The sequence below is a fragment of the Centrocercus urophasianus genome, unplaced genomic scaffold (assembly GCF_019232065.1).
Source record: "Centrocercus urophasianus isolate 14NV4802_14NV808 unplaced genomic scaffold, USGS_Curo_1.0 seq_16, whole genome shotgun sequence".
Lineage (NCBI taxonomy): Eukaryota > Metazoa > Chordata > Aves > Galliformes > Phasianidae > Centrocercus > Centrocercus urophasianus.
In genome coordinates this window covers 28,736,201-28,757,939 of record NW_024884711.1, presented here as the reverse complement: position 1 = coordinate 28,757,939, position 21,739 = coordinate 28,736,201, and the positions used below count along the sequence as shown (strand labels likewise).

At 37.7% G+C, this 21,739-nt stretch overlaps 1 protein-coding gene across 1 annotated transcript in view; it reads right to left on the bottom strand.

The window, feature by feature from the left end:
* Window positions 1-21,739, bottom strand: part of LOC122159475 (macrophage mannose receptor 1-like) — a 57,523-nt gene that overhangs the window by 4,729 nt on the left and 31,055 nt on the right. Inside the window, 21 exon segments of the mRNA XM_042817085.1 lie at window positions 24-170; window positions 1,125-1,290; window positions 3,088-3,317; window positions 4,734-4,836; window positions 5,383-5,537; window positions 6,892-7,006; window positions 7,473-7,612; window positions 7,968-8,068; window positions 8,914-8,996; window positions 9,609-9,778; window positions 9,878-9,913; window positions 11,104-11,248; window positions 11,822-11,909; window positions 12,797-12,924; window positions 14,161-14,360; window positions 15,226-15,374; window positions 16,202-16,317; window positions 17,439-17,549; window positions 18,711-18,865; window positions 19,766-19,948; window positions 20,826-20,972. Of these exon segments, the coding sequence (XP_042673019.1) occupies window positions 24-170; window positions 1,125-1,290; window positions 3,088-3,317; window positions 4,734-4,836; window positions 5,383-5,537; window positions 6,892-7,006; window positions 7,473-7,612; window positions 7,968-8,068; window positions 8,914-8,996; window positions 9,609-9,778; window positions 9,878-9,913; window positions 11,104-11,248; window positions 11,822-11,909; window positions 12,797-12,924; window positions 14,161-14,360; window positions 15,226-15,374; window positions 16,202-16,317; window positions 17,439-17,549; window positions 18,711-18,865; window positions 19,766-19,948; window positions 20,826-20,972 (2,868 nt within the window).

The following is a 21,739-nucleotide window of genomic DNA, read 5'->3' as shown; positions in this document are numbered from 1 at the left end:
CTTCAAATGAAAGCAATTACTACCTGACTGAATGCATCGAGTCACAGCCTGAACCCAGCTCATTTCATTGGCATTAAAGTAGTAGCAGTAGCTACGGAAAGGAATCCAAGCTATGTGACCTGACTGAGGACATCTTCCAATATCCTGTGGAGGATCAGAAGAAACTATATCTGAAAGAAATGAAACATTATGGATGCTTTCACTGATTAGATATTGCAGTTCTTTGGATATGGAAAAAAAAAAAATTAAGATTAAAAAAAAAATTTAAAAAAATTCATAAAAGTAGTGACAATCTACTTCAGTACACGCTGCTAGAATTCCCAGTGACTACGCTGAAAGTGACAGTGAGAAGCAGAACTGAACAGTCACAGCTAAACAGTGCACCTGCAACCTTCAGCGTTACCAGCTGAATGCTCAAAGGATATCTGTGTGTTCAGGGCTTTTTAAAATTCCAGTTACTTGTTATGAGTGTCAGCTTCATACAAATAAGAGATACAGTAAAAAGCGGATTAAAAAAAACATAAGGTAGAAAACCTAACCATTTGATTTTAAATGAGACGCCTACTAAACTGTAAGTTACAACTGAAGTTTTTAATCTAATGTTTTCCTTGATATGATAATTCTTACATAGTTTTACTGCAGACAATGCATGGAATGATCAGAAACTCACTGAATTTTTGTGTAGTTGCCCCCATTTTCCCACAGGCAATAATATTATAGAGTGAAACAGTGACATTTTCAGTTAATACGTACATTTTTAATTAAAAAGAAAATTGAAAATGTTTGGCATAGAAAAGAAATCATAGCCACACTACAGAAAAACAGCTCAGAAGAAACTCAATTTCCATTAACGCTGCTTTAGAGCTAACATCACTAGGGCTAACATCACTTGATCTAGGACAAGTGGGACAAGTGAGAAAACAGAAAGTTTGATCCCGCCCCACAGTATGACAGAAGCATTTTAATTTGTAGCATTCTCCTGCTGAATGATGAGTTCATCAAAATAAAATATTTTTCTTGCAGAACAAAGGTATTATTCCTTAATATATACTTAGAAATATGTAGGTAAGTCAAGGCAGATTCAGGAAGGTTTCTGCCTTAAAACCAAATAGCATCAAACTTACCCTCTGATTTTTTGCAGGCAGAAAAGTGTTTTTCATTACAAGGTGCTGTTTTCCATTCCCCACTGAGATCTAGGAAGACACATGCTATTTTCTCTTTTGGTTCTTCATAGTTCCAATTAGAAAAATCAATTTTCCTTTTATCACTCCATCTGTAGTACCCATAACTCTAGAATTGAAACACACTTTTTAATATAGTTTTTCCACGTCCTCATCTTCCATTGCAGATAAGCAGATTTCCACACAAACGCACAATTTTGCAGTAAGGTGTAGAACCCAGTCTATCTGTGCTTGCACTATTAGAATGTTAACTAAATCAAAACACAGCAGCACAAATTTAAGACACAGCAGAATGCCTCCAATTCACAGCCCATGAAGGTGTTTTGAAGGCTAGATGGTGCTTCCAAGGTTCTCTTGGTGACAGTCCCTTGTTGGATGATCTGAGGAGGCAGGTAAGCACAAAGACCAAGGTGACCATGAGAAACTCAAAGCCTGCAGAACCATGAGGAGGAATCAGGGCTATGAAGGTAGCTGTCAGACAAGGACTCTTGAGCTCAAGTGCAGCTCTGAGAAGAAACATTCAGGAGTAAATGCAGCTACTACCATGAAAACCTGAGAAAATTAGAAGTTTCTTAAAAGTGAAAGATAAACACAAGGGAGCAGAAGCGTTTAAATCAAATACACAAGCTCCTCTTGAGCTCAGCACAACTTGGGCAAGGTCACTGCCTGGGGAACAGGAAGAACCTCAGAATTTCACCCTACAAGAGCAAGGTCAGATTCTTTACAGATGTTTGGATCATCACATATCTTCCTGCCAGACTTGTTCATAATTATTAACACCTTTCTAACACATTTCTGTGATTATCACCCAGCTTTGATATTAAGTGGACTTAAACACCAGCATTTGTTTTGGAAAGAGGTCTTCTGTGGTGTTCTGCAAATGTGGAGATCTGTGTCAAGCTCAGTGATGCAGTCACATAGCAAACACAAAGACATTCTGAGATTCTGTCTAGTATGGAAAGGCACTGTCAGAGGCCATAAGATACATTTTTTTCAGCAACAGCTGCACTGTCTCATGCACTGTGGCCTTTTATTAGTGCGACTGCATCATATAATCAGAAATGTCATCATTACACAACATTAATTGCAAGATCTCCCTAGGGATACTGTAGGTTCAAACATTTTACTTAGTTATATGTCAGTGTGGAATCACAATCAGTGAAAACAATGGCAAGTGAAGAAAATTATTACTCATGAGAGAACTAATCTTTAATATCAGTGTGGTTTACTTAGCTCAAATAAAGATGCAAGAAAAGCATGTTGATAATGTAAATGAATTGAGGAATGACATATTTATCTGAGAAGCTGACACTTACTTTGGCACACAGTTACAGAGCTAATGCTTACTCCAGTGTTTCTCTAGACAGCAATGGACCTGCATCATTCTTCACTTCTTTGTGATTTACTTTTTTGGATGCAGTTTTTTGTTTGTTTGTATGTATTTTACTCTTACTGCTCTTAACCTTATGGACTTGGTGTGTGTAACAATGAAGGTGGTCAGAAGCATATGAGGTCTCTATGAGACCTTCTGATCTAAAATTAGTGATGAAAACACAGCTGCCAACGATCACAAGGCTCTATCATTAATGACCTTGGTGGTCCCCTTGAGTAGTATTCATCTCTCCTAAAAGCAGACATCTAAAAATTTACCAGGTAGTTTGACGTGTGTGTACCCAAGATTCCCATACTGTTAGTAAAGAGATCAATGCTGTCAGAGGCTTCCATTCCTCTCCATTGCCTGGGATGAAGTTTAACATTTTTAAGATGATAAAGCTAAATGAAGTGAGTGTTGTCCACCATTTCTAGGCTCCCAAAACCTATTCATGCTACAGATCTCCCTCTTTTCGTAACAATATAATCAAATAACAGCATTTAACCACGGCAATCATCAACTTATCAATCTTACCATATTGCTATTGAGTCCAATCCATAAGGGCTCGCCATACTGTGCTGCCTGGAGCAGGAGAAATATATTACTGTAATAATCTGAAACGCTGGCAAGCTCTGAAGATTTCACCCTGCAGGCTTTTCTTGCTTCTTCCCAACTCATTTTAGAAGGAATGATTAAATAGCTACTGTTACCATAATGGAAGAAGTCAGAATCTGGAGCAGTTGTGGAATGGAATAGTTCAGGCTCTGCAAAAAGATTTGAGAGGAGGAAGAGAAAACATTGATAGTTCCTAGCTGCCTAAAAAGCAGTATAACTTCTCAGTAGTGATTAACATAGTGTAGTACACAGATATTTTGATATTTTGTTACAGGCATTGAATAAAACCATTTATCATTTAAGATGCAGGAAATATTTAACAAAAGTAACTTAGAATTGTTTGTAACTATAATTTACATAGAGTACTCAGGGATTAGCGAGAAGCAGATTCTGCAGACATACACTGCCACCAGATAATGACTGGACTAGGAGATCTTAGTGGTCTTTCCCAACGTTAATGATTTTTTTGAAAACTTACGAATATGGGTGACAAAGCTATTCACTATCCACTTCTCTCCTGGATTCTTCCCCTACTGCAGTGCAAGTGAAATTCCTCTCAGAAAAGTATGGAGCAGGATCTCCATGCCCTCTGAGTTTCAAAAAGGGTAAATTTCATTCTAATATCAGTTTGTGACTCTCCTTCTTTTCTGTGCAGGATAAATCGAAAAAAGAAATTGTATTTGCACCTTAAATGGTATATATGGAAGTAGAAAAGGTGGTGCTGAGTACAGTAAAAGGGCATTCATGTTCATACAATGCTGAAAACACCCTAAAGTGGTGTCATTAGGGATGCACTTGTGCATCTCTCTGCCACTGCATGGGGTATAGCACCTGGCCCAGCTGTGGCTTCCCCTTGTATTTTTAGCCACAGAACTTGGCTCACTACTCAGCAGTTCCTGTTTCTCTTCCTGCAGACTCTGCAGCATAGCTGTTCTTTGGTTATGTCTCCCACCCTGAGGATATATGAAGACGATAAGAACTTTTGTCCTTCTGATCCTTAGTCTTAAGATATAAAAGCATTGCAAGAGACTGATGGGCAACATAACCAGTTTTACTGACCTTAATTAACCCCTCCAAGAGAGGCACGTGAGGGGTTTTGGTAAGAGGGTTTGCCTTTGCCAGCTAACCTTATTTATATATCCTTATCTGTGCCTGTTAATTAGGTCATAGACAGCTAAATTCCTTTTGTGAAATGAGAGAAACAGGATTTTGAAGGCACAGATCACCTAACTTGTGTTGGGCACTTCTGTCAGGATCAGATGTATCCTGCCTCCAAAGAGTCCACTATGTGTGGGCAACCAGCCTGTATGTGCATGTCTGTTCTGCAGAGTGGGTGCATTCAGCTCCCCTGAAAGATGTGAGGGGAGGGGCTGTAAAACACAAATTCTTCTGTAATTCTTATCCAAGAGCAGGCTTCATATCTGGAATTCTTGAGCTAGGAAAGGAGCCTTGCTTGCTTCACCTCAATTTCAGTAGACATAAGAAGGCAACTGTAGTGGAAGACATGTGTGCTCATATTATCCAGTACCAGTCTTCCAACAAAGAGCATGAAAAATAGAACTTACTGCTGTCCATCTGGCAAATATAGCTTTTGTTGTGATGGCAGTCTGTGTTTTCCCACTTCCCTGCTTCATTTACAGATCTTACCGTCATCGCAATACAGTCAGTCTAGGGGAAAAAATAGAAAAGAAACTTATAGGTGATAAAAAAGGAGGCCTTTTTTTTTTTTTTTTTTTTTTTTTTTTCCTTTTCCTTTTCTTTTCTTTTTGTTTTACTTATCACTTCTTGGAAAAATAAATGCGTCTTGGTTTATATCTTGAGTACTTTCCTTGGCATATTACTATAAGAATGTTGTCAGTTTCTTAAATTTTTTGAGTGCAGAAAAGATATTTTTAATATAGTTGATGTTAATCTATACTTAATTTGCTGAATCTTTAATTTGCATTCATGCTGTACAAAGAGAATAATAAAATGAAGTAAGAAACAACAATGCTAATTATTTTCAGTAAAATCTAATAGGTCTAATAACTCTAACTGTAATAAACTACAGCAGTCCTTTTCTACAGTTATGGTCTTGTGCAAAGGAATGAAGATAACTACATGCACTTAACAGAACTATTAATCTCTGGGTCAACTTTTAAAACTTCTACTTGGTTTGAGTCTAAGTTATGCATGTACAGATTTTATTTTCTGTTTACCCGTATTGTCTCATACCTTCCAGCCAACTCTACTGTATTTACCCAAGGGGAATCCTCTTGCCCAATATGCATAATCATAAGGGCTTCCATCTGTCCAAACATATGAATGCTTATCATTTAATCCTATCCAAGCCTCATCCGTGACATCCTTTAGATGGAAAGTGAGGAATGCTAAAAGAAAATAAATTTTAAAATGAATATTTTAACTGAAGTAGTTTCATTATATTAAAAATATAAAATAAGCAGTTTTTAATATAAAAATGTTACTCAGAGAACTCCTGTAAATATTATCAAAATTAGGGCTAGAAGGAAGTTTGAAAGAATTAATTAGTCTTCCTAAAGTTAGCATCAGCTAACTTTACATATGTCATTTCCAGTGGAAATTTGTACATTTTGAATTTCTGAGGGCAGTTCAAACATTGCTATTTATCACATTTTCCAAGGCGATAGGGAACAGATTATTTTTGTCTTTCCACCCTATACTGTTGCCAAGAGATGAGAAGCATCAATAACTCACTCCAATCTGTGCTCTGGATCAAGCAGCTTTGGATTTTCCTTCACAGGGGCTACATAGTTGGGACTGCTTAGATAGGTACTATTTAGAATTGGAGACTATTTTGGCTGTTGTAAAACAGCCAAAATTACAGTTAGTGGAAGCAAAGAATGAGTTTTGGAGAAAAGAAGAGGTGCTGGGAAAGGCCAAAGGGATTCGGGGGGTGATGGATGAGAAGGAAGCAGAAGATTTGGATGTCTATGGACAATAGGTTTCTTCCAGCGTTGCCTCCTTCTTCTCCTTCTATCCTCTAACAATGCTGATTCATGTTTAGTTTGCAGTTCAGCTTCAGATCTTATTGGGGCTACTGACATTTTGTTTTCATGCAAAAGATTACTGGTATGTTGATATAGTTGTTTGCACTTAAACTCATTCAATTACTTCCTTCCCTTCTCCATCCCTTCCCCATCCAAAAAACAAAAATCTTGTCAAGAATGTTTCAAATTCTAATCCTGAACTCTATCATGCCACTACATCACCTGAAAAGGTGACATATGTATCACTTGTTGAAATGGTTAAAAAGAGATACTGAATATTACAACAGTCAGGAGTTTTTTTGGAATAACGTTTTCTGCCCTCACCCTGGAGAACTACTGGTGACCAATGCATAGTTTTCTGAAGATACTTCTGACCTTGTAAAAGGGGAACTATGAGAAAGGTGGTGATGGGTTTATCGTACAGTGGGATCACATGAGTATTCATCTTTACAGTCATTACATGATTATTCTACAATTTCCCCATGACTAGCAATGCCAGCAGGTTCTGTGTAGTGTCATCAATACATACAGAACCTGAATGTTTTGATCCAGTGCAAAATAGTTACGTCATTTTGAAGTGCTCACATATTTAGAAATCACAAGAAAGAATTCACTTGGCCACAACATCCACAGCTACAGTTTTAACTAACAATTATAACCTCTTTGGTGAGATTTACTGGCTTTGCAGCTAGCACCAAAAGTTGAGATACCATACCTTGTACTTGAGCATTGTGTATAGAGGCCAAATTTCCCCCTAGTTCTATACAAGCACTTCTTGCTGAGTACCAAGTCAGTCTCTCTTCTTCCCTGGACCCAACTATTTTATAACACTGTAGGGAGAGTAAATAATTAAGCAAAATTTCAGGTGTCAAGGAGAATTATATTTGATTTGATTCATCAGTCCCTGCATACAAAGAGCAGCAGTTGAGGGAGCTGCTGAAATGCCATACATTCAGCCAATGAGGAGTAGACACAGCTAATCACAACTTTGTGTGTGCAGGGCTCAGACCCATTGCTGTCCAAGGTTATTCCGTGCAATAAAGATGTCTAAAATAAAAAGAAAGTTACAGAAACCAAAGAAGTAACAATGGCTAACTGCATTTGAGCACTCAGAAATTATAATTTAATAAATGTAAGTTCAGAAACAGGAAAAAAAAAAAAACCACAAAAGTTGACTCCACTGCTAGTTAGAATGCCACTTAAGAGAGTAGTGTATAAAATGGGAGCACTTATGCAGTTATTTATAGCTAGTCTTCTAAAAGCTGCTGATATTTGTTACTTATTGTGTATACGTACCTTATTTTGAAACAAAATCCACATTTCAGGACATCCTCCCAAAGGCGGAAGTACAGTGGGAACAAATCCTGAGTAAGTTGAATTGTGCCTTTCACAGATGAAGGCATTTTTCAAACCACAGTTTACACCGTTCCAAAAGCCTGTAAATAGAAGAAATGCAATCAGTCTGTCAAACACTCCTACTGCCATTGCAGAGGCTAACCCAGCCAACATTCATAACTGACAAACATTACCTTCCAGAGACATATAACAGTCGAGACAGTCGACATTTACACTGGCAGCCCAAATAGAGCCCTCTTCCCACTGCAATACATTTGTCTTCTATGAGCACTGGCATACATTTAAACCTTAATGTACTTGTTATGAAAAATAGTTCCCATTGTTCAGCAGCCAATGGGGAGCCTTAGGTTTAAACAGGTGGCAAAACCTTTAGCTTTTGATGAATAAGCCCATTAAGATATTTGACCAAATGTTTCTTGTTGCTGTTTTACTCACCAAAATCTTTTCTTATTACCACACAGTTTTCATCATTATGTGAATAAATGGGTTCTCCCGGAGCCCAGGCAACATAGTTCACAGGGGTTTTACCCAGCCAGCTGAAAAAAAAACAAAACAACAGATGGTTGCCATACAGACATCTCCAGCAGCCAATTTGAGTTATGAGTGTTTAGCAGAAGGGCTGAGCAAGGTATGATTAGTGACCAAAGAACAAAGGCTCTACATATACTGAGAGGACAGATCCACAGCATTAGTGCTGCCTCTCACCTGTTCAGTGCTGTCGCACTGAAGTCCCATCAGTGTCCCGTTTGACCAAAGGCTGGATAAATAGTGTTGGACTCGGCAGCTTCTAACAGTCTGGATGAGGCTGTAACACCAGAGCATGGACTTGCCTTTCATTTTAGAAAGGTATCCTCATGAAAGTCTTCTACAAACAGATTTCTAAAAAGGTTACCTAACAGGAATTTCAGAGAGCTGTGAGATGCACAAGCTTCAGGCTCACATAACTTGAGCCAGTGGGATTTCTCTGGTTAAATGTTTCTGTGTGAACCTCCAGAGTTTCTACATAACTATTAGAGATCTAAGTCTGAGTTAAACCCATCATAAGGTGGATGTCTAACACCACAAACCTTGCTGTTTATGTTCATTGCCTGTGAAGGCATGCCTGGGTCTCAAATTCACATCTCTCAGTGTCAGACATCAAGTGAAATGAGCGTTACCCATGAAATTTTACATTTGCTCACCTTGATTTGGAAGGAACACACACTGTTTTGCTAAAGTATAGAAAAAAAATAATATCCTCATCTCAGACTTCTGAAACCTACCAGAGTTCTGTCACACAAGTGTTATTAACTAAAGAACACACAAGTACCCGCACCCATAGAGCGAGATTAAATTACTGTTTGCTGTCCATTAACAGCTTTAGTACTCTTCTTTTACCCACCTGAGCTTCCGATCAGAACTGACAAATAAGCCAATGAAATATGATTCCTCTTGGAGAAATACACCACTCAGTTTTCTGTTAATCTAAAACAAAAGTGATTGGCACAGTTAACAACTGGACAGTTCTGCAGCTGTATTTTCGGTTGTTTCACAGTCCCAAACCTGGGCTGCAAGAAGGCAACAGATGCAGGATCTCTGAACTATTCTTTGCTACACCTATAACATTCACATGCATTTTTTCTCTTCCTACTAAAGACAGTAGTAATGTCTAAAGACAGTGGAAATTACTGGAAAAATATACCATAATACAAATACGTAATATAGGACAGAAACTCAGGATTTTAGCCTGGATAAACAGCTAAAATCTTTTTATTTTTTCATCTGCTCTGCATCAGAATTGAAACGTCCCTCATCAGCATTCTTGGCTGCTGATCTCAAACCTTCAGGAAGGCTGGAAAGTCCCAATGCCCACTGCCTGCCAGTGAGGATGAAGCTCAGTTTCCTGTTTTGTGCTGGATGCTTCAAGACCAATGCAATGATTTTACCAAGCAGTTAAAATAAAAAACAGTGAAATTGTTAATGGATTCAAAAGTGCCCACAACCAATGTGCTCAGTTAATAATTAGTACATATATATAAATAAAAATTGTAATTACTATGTAAATAATAATAGATAATCAGAAGGTTCAGTGCTTACATATTTCCAAATAAGCTGTCTTTCATTTTCATCCTCAATGACAACGAGATCTGCAAAGTTCCTCTGGCAAATTCTCCGTGCTTTTTCCATAGGGACACGTTCTCTGCTGAAATAGTACTGCTTATCTTTGTATATAATCCACCCATCAGCAGTTTGTACAGCTCGATATTCTGGAAGATAAAGAAAAACATATTTGACATCATATCATATCTGTACAAAGTCCAAAAACTATACAGTAAAACTTCCACTGAAAGAGGGAAAAATCCTACCATGTTTGTTGTTTGGTTCAGGTTTGAGCAGAGTACCTGTAAAACAAAACGTAATTATGAGCAATGTTCCAAACACAAAACAAACAATGGGGAAGTCACAAGCCGGATAGATTTGATTTGTAATGTTATACATGGATCTCCAGGTGCACCAGGCTAAATAATAACGTTGCATGCTAAAAAAAATGAGATAATTAACTTCACTCCATCTCCCCTTTCATTGGGATCTCATCTAATTGATACACATAATAACAAGGTCTAATTATTTCCTTTATTTAATTTTATTTATTTATTTTTACTACTGAGAGTAGTAGTCAAGTACCCTAGAGTCAAGATGAGCTGACTGGAGTATCTCTGCCACAGTTTGCGAATTCCTCCTGAGCATCTCACAAAGCCTTCTGTGCAGTGCAGCAGGCTCAGCACGTCTGCAGGGCTGTGCAGGATGTGCTGGTGAGCAGCAGTGTTCTGCCAGTGTGTGTGAGAACTAATCAACCCACAATGGAACAGGGATTCTTCCAGTTCAGGTAAGTAATTTTCCAATGGTAATATGGTGCATTTCTGGCTATTTGTTGGCAGAGGTCCATTAGATATACTCAGTGATGTTTGCGCAGCTGCTTTTCCTTTCCCCTCCCTATCCTTCCTCTCACAATTTCCCCATGTGCATCCACCTTCCTTTTAACTTCTGGGAGCTTTTAAAGTAGATCTAGGAGTCCTTCAGGGCTACAGTAATTCTATTTTTGATCAGCTTTTCAATATTCTAGTTCCCATAGCAACTTAACCCTCTCTCTAGTTCCCATTATCTGTCTTACAATGGGAACCAAACCTTTTTTTTTTTTTTTTTTTTTTTAATCTTTTGCGTGGGGAACTCAGTCTCCTGCATCTTCAGGTCTCCTCTGTGAACCCATAGAAGATAGCAAGATAAGGAGATTTTTATCTACTTTTATCTTCTCCTTGTCTTTGTAAGGAGATTAAGCATCTTTGCCTTGCAAATTTATTCAACCCACATCTAAAAGAGATAAAGCCGGATATAAAGCAATTTCTTGAACTTCCCACATCTGAGTACAACTGAAATATCTCAGTTTGTTCCTCTTGCTTTAAGTGTTACCTTCACCGCTCTAGTTTTACAATGAAAAATTCCCAATATGTTTCTTCTTTAAATTTGCTGACATCCATATAATTTCTTTTTGAATTGTGCTTATCACTCCAATTAAATGGTGAAGTAGTCGTACCTTTTTTAGTTTCACAAATCCAATTAAGCAAATGTTCACAGTACAAGTCATTCCAGCGCATTTGTGGTGATCTATTAAGCATAACACAGTGCTCAATTCCTTTATCATTATTAGGTTCATCTTCATCCCAGTTCTCATAAATTACCTGTGTGGGAAACACAGCTCATTCACTACGTGCTTTGAACGGAGTGGAAGTAATTGAGATTTTTGTCTCTCAGTGTCATGGTCTCATCAGCCCAAGCAGCTCATTTATACAATCAGAAGGAGTTCAGAAATCTCTGATCAGGCTGGGGAGGTCTTACTAATATGTTCACTTTCTATCACTTCCCAGAGGTGAAAAGATTACACTTTCTAGAAAGCATGGAGGAAAAATAGACGCATGGAGGGAGTGACATTAATCTGACTCTGTAAGAGATGGCGAGCTGACTTCCCCAGTTCTGTCACACAGCAGGGGTATGGGTGTGATGAAGACCTAAGAGCACATGCAGTGGAATATGGGATATAGCATGGTGTGAGTGATGAGGATAGTTATGAGTGATGTGCTTCCAGAGTGCTGAGACAGTGCCATTGCTGAGACAACTGCTGCAGCTGTTCAGCTGATGGTGAACTGCTGCCCTACAACAGCTTAAAGAGGTTGGAAAAAAGCACTAAAACCATGAAAATCTACATGTTATAAAAACTGTGAAAAAAAAATAGTATCCAGCAAATAAGTACTCACAGGAGAACCATCAATCCAGGTAAATCCTTCGTCAGGATTTAAGAGAAACAAACCCATCCAGAAACCCTGAGTTTGCAGTCCTTTTTCCCTGAAAGAAATCATACAATATTGGTACATCAATGCAGAAGAGGAGCCATATAAATGCTGGAAAGCATAAAAACATGCAGCTTTGAGTCACATCTGAAGCAGGAGCTACTCCTTCCCTGCCAGCCCACAGCCAAGCTCATTAACTGCACTCTTTGACGTGGAGTTCCCAAAGTTCTGTGCTGGCATGGGACATGTTGAAGTTAATTTGGAGGAGAAGCAGTGTAGCACTGTGCTAGCTCAGGTCCCATACTTGTGGCTGAAGTACAGTTCCTAGTTCCTAGCAGGAATTCATAGAAACAGCTTTTAATAAAAGTAAACTGTGACTAGAGAGCTATGATGCAATCTAATAAATGAAAAAGTAATTTCTTTTTCAACTTCTCTGATTTCCTCCATGGCACTTCTTGTGATGGCACTTGATGGCAATATGGCATCTACAATGTTAATATAAATGAATGAAAATTTATTCATTTGATTTGAGGAGTCTTCAATTTATAGGCTAGTAATTTCCACAAGGATTTTTTTGTGTTTAAGTTTTTTTGAATGTATGTATTAAAATATGAATAGTAACCATTAAAAAACCCACACAATTAGAGCTGAACATTTTAGTGCCTCCTTTTTGGAAGAAGTGGTTCACATGTACAACGTTGATCAGATCTGGAGAACAGCCTTAACAAGAAACTGTGATGAAAACTTCAGAATTTCAAAGCTACATGAAAATATTCAATTTGAAATATGTATATTTAAAATATCACACTGAATTGTATTTCCAAATGAAAGCTATTTTCTTTTAAAGTTTATCATTTTTATTCACTTAATACTCAGCTCCTAATGTATCTTATTATTTAGCATAATATGAACATAAAAAAGAATGACTGTGCAAGTACTCACAATGCTAACTGCCATATAAAAACTTGATCTTCTTTTGAATTGATTGTGACCAGATTTCCTCCTATTTCTCTACAGAATTCTTCAGCTTCAAACCAATTCTTCTTTAGGTTTTTGTCCCTCACAAAGAACTATTGAGAAAAAAATTGTGATAAGTTACAAAATATAAATATAAAGTTTGATGTAAAAATGTGATTTGCTGTGTAATTGAGATCAATATTATTTTAGAATCCCCTTAAAACTTAGACAACGTCTTTCAAGACCTATAGTATTAAACATCAGTCATGTAGATTGTAACTATATTTTTCTCTTCTATTTTAAAATAGCGAGGGAAGATTAGCCTAGGTTTCAGGGAAGAACAAAAAGTGTCACAATGGTTTATAACTTAATTAGAGCTTTGAACACCGAAGGGCTCAAAGAAAAATAGAATTGACTAGTCTTAGTACTGTGTAGTAGAAAGCAGGAGATTATTGAGAAATGGGAGGCAGGTAAATCAATATGTTGAAATAGGAAAGATAATATGGATGGAGGCAGACATTTTGAAAGGGGCTGAGGAAGAGCTTTTATACAGCACTGCAAGCTCTGCATCCTAATACGAAGTACACATGGCCTTGAAGAATGATGCTTGACATTTTGGGGCAAGGATAAGCAGCAAGCAGATACACAGAAAAATCAATAATGAGTAACAACAATTAACTGGCTGTGACATAAAAGTTGATACCCTTGTAAATAAAAGGCTAAAATCATGTGTCCTTCTAGCAGGCAGAATCTCAGGAGAGAAAGGGGAAGGATGCTTACATAAAGACTTGGAAGAGCAATGTTACATATTATTGACATTTTACTTCATTTATTTTACTTTCTCTTTACTTTTTCCTTTTCAGAAATTTTTAGCTCAATCAAAAGAACATACAAAGCTTTTTCTTGCTGAAGTGTCACCAATGGCAAACTAAATCTGGATCTAAAAGTATCACTAAAAACATTACTTCTGTGAAAGAAAGCTGTCAGAAGGCCAGACTCCCATCATCTTTCTCTTAGGATATATGGTTTTATTCAAGTGACGCAGTCAGCTCTTGAGATTTAGTACTACACTTGTCTGAAGTTCCAAATTCTTGGAAGGAGATAAATGTGGAAAGGTTCCCACCTCTCATTTCTGTAAAATGAAGCTTATTTTTAGCTTCTCATTCTCACTGCTGTAAGCTCTTTCATTGTTGTGCTTTGTTATATTTGATGGACTTGTCTCATGGGTTTCTTTTTTATTTTTATGCACTTGAATTCCCTAAAGGAGATAATTCTCCAGAAATGCTCAGCACTTGGGTCCCTTCATGTCAGGCCAGGCCCTCAGGCTGGCAGGGCAGCGATGCACTGACCTTGAAGCAGGAGTCTGCCTGTGGGGCTCCATCCCAACCCTGGGCACAGGATGCTGCTGGGACCTGGGCAGGAGGAGCTGGCGGTAGCACTTCCACTGCCCTCTGCTTGCAAAAGAAATTTGCTGTCTCCCGGCAGCTAATGACATCCCATAATCCAGCATTGGCTCCAGTTCCCATGGCAACGCAGCCTTGCTCTTTCCCTTTGTGATACATAAAAGAAATAAACAAAATCAAAGTCTAATTGCTTTCTAGGAAATTAGATCTTTGTATTCATACAAAATTATGATATAAAGCTGCATATTATGCAGATTTTAAGCCACCATAGCTATGAAATTATTCTGAATATCTCTTGCCACAGCACAGAGATCGGTCAATGAACCTCAGAGACACACCTGTCCTAAAACTGGAGATTGCAGATTTAGGATACAAATGTTCCTTATCTTGCCACCCCAGGGAAATCACAGGGCACATAACACTTGATTTTATTTTCATCTGTAACAGATGGCCTGTCAACTGCTTTGCAGTTCTCAGAATCCAGGTAATTCAATTTCAGAAAGGATGATATCAAGTACGAGAAGTTTGCTTCAACACACAACTCGCTACTATGAAGACAAGAGCCTCCGGTCACCTTTTGTTGAAATGCAGAACAGCTGGACACCTGCTCTCCATTTCTCACCTGTGGGCCCCATGCACTGCCCATAATCAATTTCCTCAAAGTGATGAGTTGTTGTTAACAGCTGTTAAAAATGTAAAAAAAAAAAAAAAAAAAAAAAAAAAAAAAAAAAAAGAGACTATGGATCTTGTCAGCTACTATTGCATTCAGTGTAGCCCATTAAATATGTTTCTATACAGATTTACAGGTAACTGAGTTACACAGCACCTGACACTCTGCTGTGGATGTGTTTTACACTGGGGCCAAAAACAAGGTCTGTTGATATTGGTCACCTACAGCTGTAAACACAAAAGGACCTTCTCTTATTTCCAGTACTAGGGGATAGAAAGCAGAAGTCTGCTTGAATTTCAGCTGGACTCTGATTACAAGGGTTGAGCTCATGCACAACTTACCTGGCATTGCTGAATTCCAGTGTGTGAAGGAAGGAGTTTCACCACTGGTCCACCTGAACATCCCTTGTTCTTCTATGTCAGAGAGACCAAGCCAGAAATACTTTTCAGACCTCAGCCCAGTCAGACTAATCAGGAAAGCTTGCTCATTCCTGAGGTGGAAAACATCATTGAAACACAACATATTGCCTCCCAGTGCTGATCCAATTGGTACAAGTAAGGCTATCATGCTAACATGACCCCAGGAGAACGAGTCCTCAGAGAAGTTCAAGCAAAACCTCAGCAAGCTTTAGTGTGGTTGAAAGAACTTGGTGAGGGACAGCTTTCTCTTTTCAGCTGAAGGCATCCTCTCCTTACTACCCGGTTCTGTGAAATGTCAAAAATCACCAAATCACCACTGCAAATGTCACAATGTGTGATGCCTCAAATCTACCAGCAGGTGAGAACTAAGCTGCAGCCAGATTTGCTACACATCACCTCTGAAAGCAGTGGTGTTCCTCAGAGGCCATGAAGTGCAAAGCCCATCTGAGATGGAGATAGGTGCCATAATACATTCTGGTTATGGTAGAAATATACTGGGAGAATTCCTACATTTGTTCAGAATTTGATGTAGAAGATGCTTAGGAATTTATTTATTTATTTATTAAATTTCCTACATTTGATGAGATAGCGCTCCTCAGTAAATAAAGGAAAACAGTAGTAACCAATTTCCAAAAGAAAATAAAAAATAAAATAGGGGCTGCCTTGATCACAAATTTAATACTAGGAGAAAATGGAACTCAAGAACCCTCAAAATTTGAAAGCAATTTTAATTAAATAGAAATCCGTAAAACATGAAGTCTTTTTTCTTTCCTATTACTGAACAATTTAAAAGTGTTACTGAAGTGCTTTCCAAAGCTTTCAAAAAATGGGACAAATATTTTGAAGGTTTCTGAAGTAGAAGCACTAATTTTAAAGTAGAAGAATGATAATTTCCTACCTGGTTTCCACTGTAGCTAGATAAGCTTTGCTCTTCTCACATGTCTTATTTGCATCTGAGAAGGTTGCAAGTGCAGAACCCACCAAATAACAGTGAAAATTAAATCTTTTCCAACCCTGTGAAGAAGAAAAGGATGACCTTAATGTGAATTGTAAAGATACTTCAGTATAGAAATTAGCTGCGCTCTTTTATATGTAAATATATTTAATTTGTTGCAGCTGGGATTAAAAACAAGATGAGATTAGGCAAATTTGTTAATAAACAAAAACTATGAGATTTTTGTTGTCTCTTCTCCTACAGAAGGCCTTTTTACTTAAATGATGATATTAAACTCTTCATTTCTTTTATGTGTACATGAATTTTCAAAGAAAATGACTGTTATCACATTTCAGTTCTCTATAAGGCTGGATTTGTGCAAACATCACCATAATAAGGCAGTGATTCATTCAGGGGGAGCTGTGGCCACACATTCTCTAGTTGCAGGATCTGACATGATGAAATACAAAAGTATTCCAGTTCTGAAATTAATTCTTATAATTGTAAGGATACAATTATATAACTGTATAAGCACAGTGCTTCAAAGCTGTGTCTGCCAGCCTTGAAGGAATAGCAAGGAGACTTTCTGTGCCAAGAGGAACTCAGCCAGTGCTTGTTTGGGCTGAGTGGAAAGGAGGAACCTCACTAAAACACCCCTGCTTCTTTCTGTTATTAGAGAGATTACTGCTGACTAGAATAGATTTAATGATGCTCTAAAAAAGTGAATTTTGGAAGAAATAACCCACTAATATCATTAAAAGACCAAATAAGTAACCCACCAGTAGTCATACGGTACAGAAAACCCGATCTTCTTTTTTTTGGAAATTACTTTGTTTCTTTTAAAGTTCTTTCAATAGTAAAGATTTTGCTGTGAAAACTTTAAATAACAGATCTGAGAGACAGAACAAAGTGACTTTGGGCAATTTTGCATGTTTGGCTGTGAGTATAAGTAGAACGATAATGAACTCATGTAAAAGATGTATCTTGTTACATTTACGTTATCATTTACATTTAAGTAACTGCTTACATTCTTGAATATTTTCAGAGCAAAAATGAAGTATATGCATATAATAATTGTTTGTGAGAAAAAGACTAGGTTTCCTCAAATAAACAAACACCAAGTCTCTAAAAGTATGAAGAGCAAATAAAATAATTAATGTTGATTTTCCCCAACATGAATCATTTATGAGACACCATTTACTTCTTGGCAGCCTGGGTCCTTGATCTTTTCTTCAGGAGACTTTGATGAGGGCTTCTTTTTACAGATGTAACCAAGTTGCCTATCACAAACATCAGTTGCCCAGTACCCATCCTAGAAGTGCAGAGAGAATAAACAAGTGTAAAAATAGGGGCATTTGTAAGCATAAGAAAATAATTATTTTTCTTCTTCACTACAAGATCCACTGATGTATTTTACGTAAGAAAACGATAGGATTTTTTAAGAAATCTCCATCAACAGAAAAAAAAAAGACCTTTGAGGATTGGTTTGAGGTTCATTTGATGCTGTTTTGAGATGAAAGAATGAAATAAATTAAATTTTGAAGTTTTGACTTTATTGGCTATTTCAACTACCTATTTCAAGAGAGAGTTAGTAAAAGACCTCTCATCCAAAGCCAAAGGATGCGCATTTATAGTCGTGATATTTCATTATGCTTACGGCAAAGAGATCAATGAAGCAGAAATAATGTACACCTAAATGTGTCATAACACACCCAATTATTTCATCCATCAAGGAGAAGACTGAAAACGACTGGTTTCTATTAAAGAAGGAATTATGTTAAAAAATAAAATTGAAATAAGACCTTTTTATTCATGAAATGTGGTTAATGTCTAATACTGACAGACATAAATATTTTTCTACATCATAGCACTTGTGCATTTTCAAATTCTTTTGTGTTTGTTTTTTTTCCATAATACTTTCTATATGTGTATGCATATATGTGTAAATGAGTACAAAACCCCAAACAATCATGATGGCAACAAAAATAAAGTCTACAGGGCTTTAGATTAGGTTATTTGGCAGATATGTGTTACAGAGGAGAACTATGCGCTAGTGCCATGTCTTCATGCCCCAATGAAGTGATATGGATGAACTTAATGGTCTACCAGACAGGAAAATAAGGTATGCTAACAGTATCTTTGATAACCAATCATATTACTAGCTCATCTTTCTTTCACTCCAGAGCTACAACTTTTTTTCCATTGTTGTAACCAGCAGAATACAAGTAAATTCTAATGTAAAACTCATGGATCTGGCTTTGCACCAAGAAAGAAATTTCAAAATGTTGCATTACAACTATGATGCCTCTCCAGTTCTGATCTTCTCTGTTCTCTCAAGTTTCATTTGACTGATGCCAAATTTGTTTCTTAGATAAGATATAGAAGACTGCTGAATAAGTAGATGGTTGGTACATGATTTCAGTTTGAGGCAGTTATTAGTTTGCATTTCTACAAAATAGCTGCCAAGTTTTACCTGTCCCTTCATAACAACACAGTCCTCTAAACCGTTCCTATAGGTGGGATGTCTGCGCTGCCATGTGGTGAACGTCACAGGAGTCCCATCACTCCACTCAAAGTAGAAATGAGCCTTCAGGTCATTTAGGCCCAGCCATAGCTCTTCTGTTGGCTCTAAAGCATGGAAAGAAAAAGACTTGCTTATTGTCTGCTATGTAATACAACAAACATTTCCAAATCCAGCACGAAGAGGGACAGATAAAAGTTGGGATGTGGTGCACAAGAGGCAGCCTTCATGCTCTAATCAAAGTGCTGGTTTCTGTTCAGATCTCTAGTAAGGGATGATTTAGTTGGTAGAGAAGAGACTTCAGATGCCACCCATAAATTAATGGACATATAGCTCCTTATGGCTGACAGAAATGTTTTGCAAACTGAGCACCTGTGGCTTAGAAGAACAAAACACCCCCAGCATGGATATAAAGCAGTGAGTTTCTCAGTGTGCCCCACTGATCAGGAGATGAGATGAAGTCCGAGGTACAAAGACATTTGCCAATACATTTCCTTAACTGGGGATCCTTAGAGGGTCTGTCAAGAGTGGTCACCAAGTCCAGCATGCGAGGCAAGTGTCAGGACTGGTGATGACAGATTCGAGGAGAGTCATAAAAGAAAAAGCATTATTTTCTTAGAAGGAAATATTTTTGAGAGGTTAACCTCAACAAGAGGGTTTACTCTCAGCAGGAAGTTAAATTTCTTTCAGATTTGAAGCTCAGTTCTGGAACTATAAAATGTAGAAAAAAAAACCCACAAAACCTGCAAATATTAAAAGATCTTTACGTGGAAATTCTGTTACCTAAATTTGTTGATAATAAGATGCTTTCTTATTTCAAAATACTTTAAAATGTAGATTTTCTTAATAAATATATGCTTATGTTTGTGCATCAGTAACAGACAACACCATAAGTTAGATACAGCCTTCAGCTTGTGATATTTCAGAGAAAGCATTAATATTTAATGAAGCTCAGCTTTTGCATTGCAGATGTGCCAAACAGAATAGAGGCCCACTTATATACTCACTGTAACCAAGCTGTGACACCAGAAAGCTGTATTCAGCAATGGTGTGGACACTGGCCAAGTCTCCATCCTGCCTCTTACATGAAGTCAGGGCATCCTTCCATGCTTTGGATTCTCTTTGAACGCTGTAGCAGTGGCCTGCATATGGCCACCAACCTTCTGTGCATTTAGTAGGTCTCATTTCCTCTAAAATAGAAGCAAAAATTTTCAGAGCAATTTTATAAAGAGTAAAATAAGCATTCTTTACAAGTAGTAGTACTGTATGAATAAACACAAAATGGCAGGTAGAAATGCAAATATAATCAAATAAGAAGCAAATGTCATTAAGGCACAGTTTGCTCAATATGCAAATAGAATGATTAGTCTTTCCATGTCAAGTAAAGCACCAATAAAAATGCCCACATTGTATCAGAGATACAATTTAAAATTTTACTCTGCAGAAGAGAGACCAAGGCAGAGGTCTGTCTCTCCTGTCTTCTACTATAAAAGCAGCTTTTATAACATTCCCAGACAGCAGCCTCTGGCAGATCCCTCCTGTATGGGGCATGTCCATGTACACAGTTACACTGATGTGTTACTGAAGTCTTAGGTCTCAGCAGGCAACAGATGAAACACAGCCTGCGTGAATGCTGCTGTTCCTCCTGCTCTGTACATATGAACTCAGTCAGCTGCATATAGTTGTTGGAAATGATTTTTTATATTGATAATATAAATCAATATAAAAATCAATCCTTGTAATTACTCATTTGGAGCAAAGGAGAACCATAAACTTCCTACTGTTTGCATGCAAAATGCGATTGCTATCACTGTTACATTGGCAAAACAGCTTCTATCTGTTTTGATAAAATGAATAGCAATGATGGAACAAAATAACAATATTCTCCTATGGATGATAAATATATTACATCTTTGTCCTCTCATCTTGTATGAAAGCCTGTGTGTGCATATATTGCTTTGCTTTTGGAAACGTTGGTTAAAAAATAATGTTGCATTCCCTTCTCTTTTGTAAATTAGGGATAGCATTCTCTGGAAACCAGAGAAAAATCTTTCTTTCTATACATACCTCCGGTTATATTGTCAAATTTTGAATTTATTTTTCTCTTTTTACAGATGTAGCCAAATCTCTGGTTGCATGCTTGGTTTTCCCATTTAGCATTCTGTCTGGGGTTCATTGTGCCACAGATTTTACCAGGATCTGGGGAAGGACTTCCTTTGAATAAGAGAGAAAACAGATTCTCTTACATAAAGATCAATAAATGGATTGCATCAGTAGAACGATTGTCTTATAGTGATTTTTTCAGTGCTTAACGTGAAGAAGCCCTCCCCACAGGATAATTGCTGTTGCAGTTTTCAGAGTGGTGCTTTTTATCTTTATACACTGAGTGAGACAAATGATTCTCCTTAGATTTTGTCTCAGGATAGTATGGGGAAAGTTCTAGTTCTTTTCCTGATACACTGGTACTCATAGGCAGAATAATCATACTTGCATGTCTCAAGAATTTTGCAGTTCTTCTTTCCTACAAAAGAGGTTTTCTTTTTTCTGTTTTGTTGTAAAAGAGCCTCTGAAAAGAACAGAAGAGTGGTGGCCTAGTACCAGACCTGCCAGTGCTGAGGAACAAGAAGGTAAGCAAGGGGACATGACTGCTTGCTGGATGGTGGCCACTTCCTACAGCCAGCCTGCGGCCCTTACTGCCCTGACACCAGCAAACCCCACTCCCACCCCTCTCCCATCACTCTGGGCTGCTTTCCCTCCTCTCTGGGCTGTCCCTCTGCCCGTGTGTGAGGTGCACCACCAGTTCCCGAGTCTCTCTTCCTACACATCATTCCATACGGTTTTGCATATAGTATTGAGGAATTATGAGCTTGCTCTGTGAGTCTCTCCATAATATTTGGAATTTCTCCAGACAACACAGTGCCATTATTTTCTAAATATTTTGCTACTTTTTGAAGGTTTGATTTAAATTTATACTCTTAGAT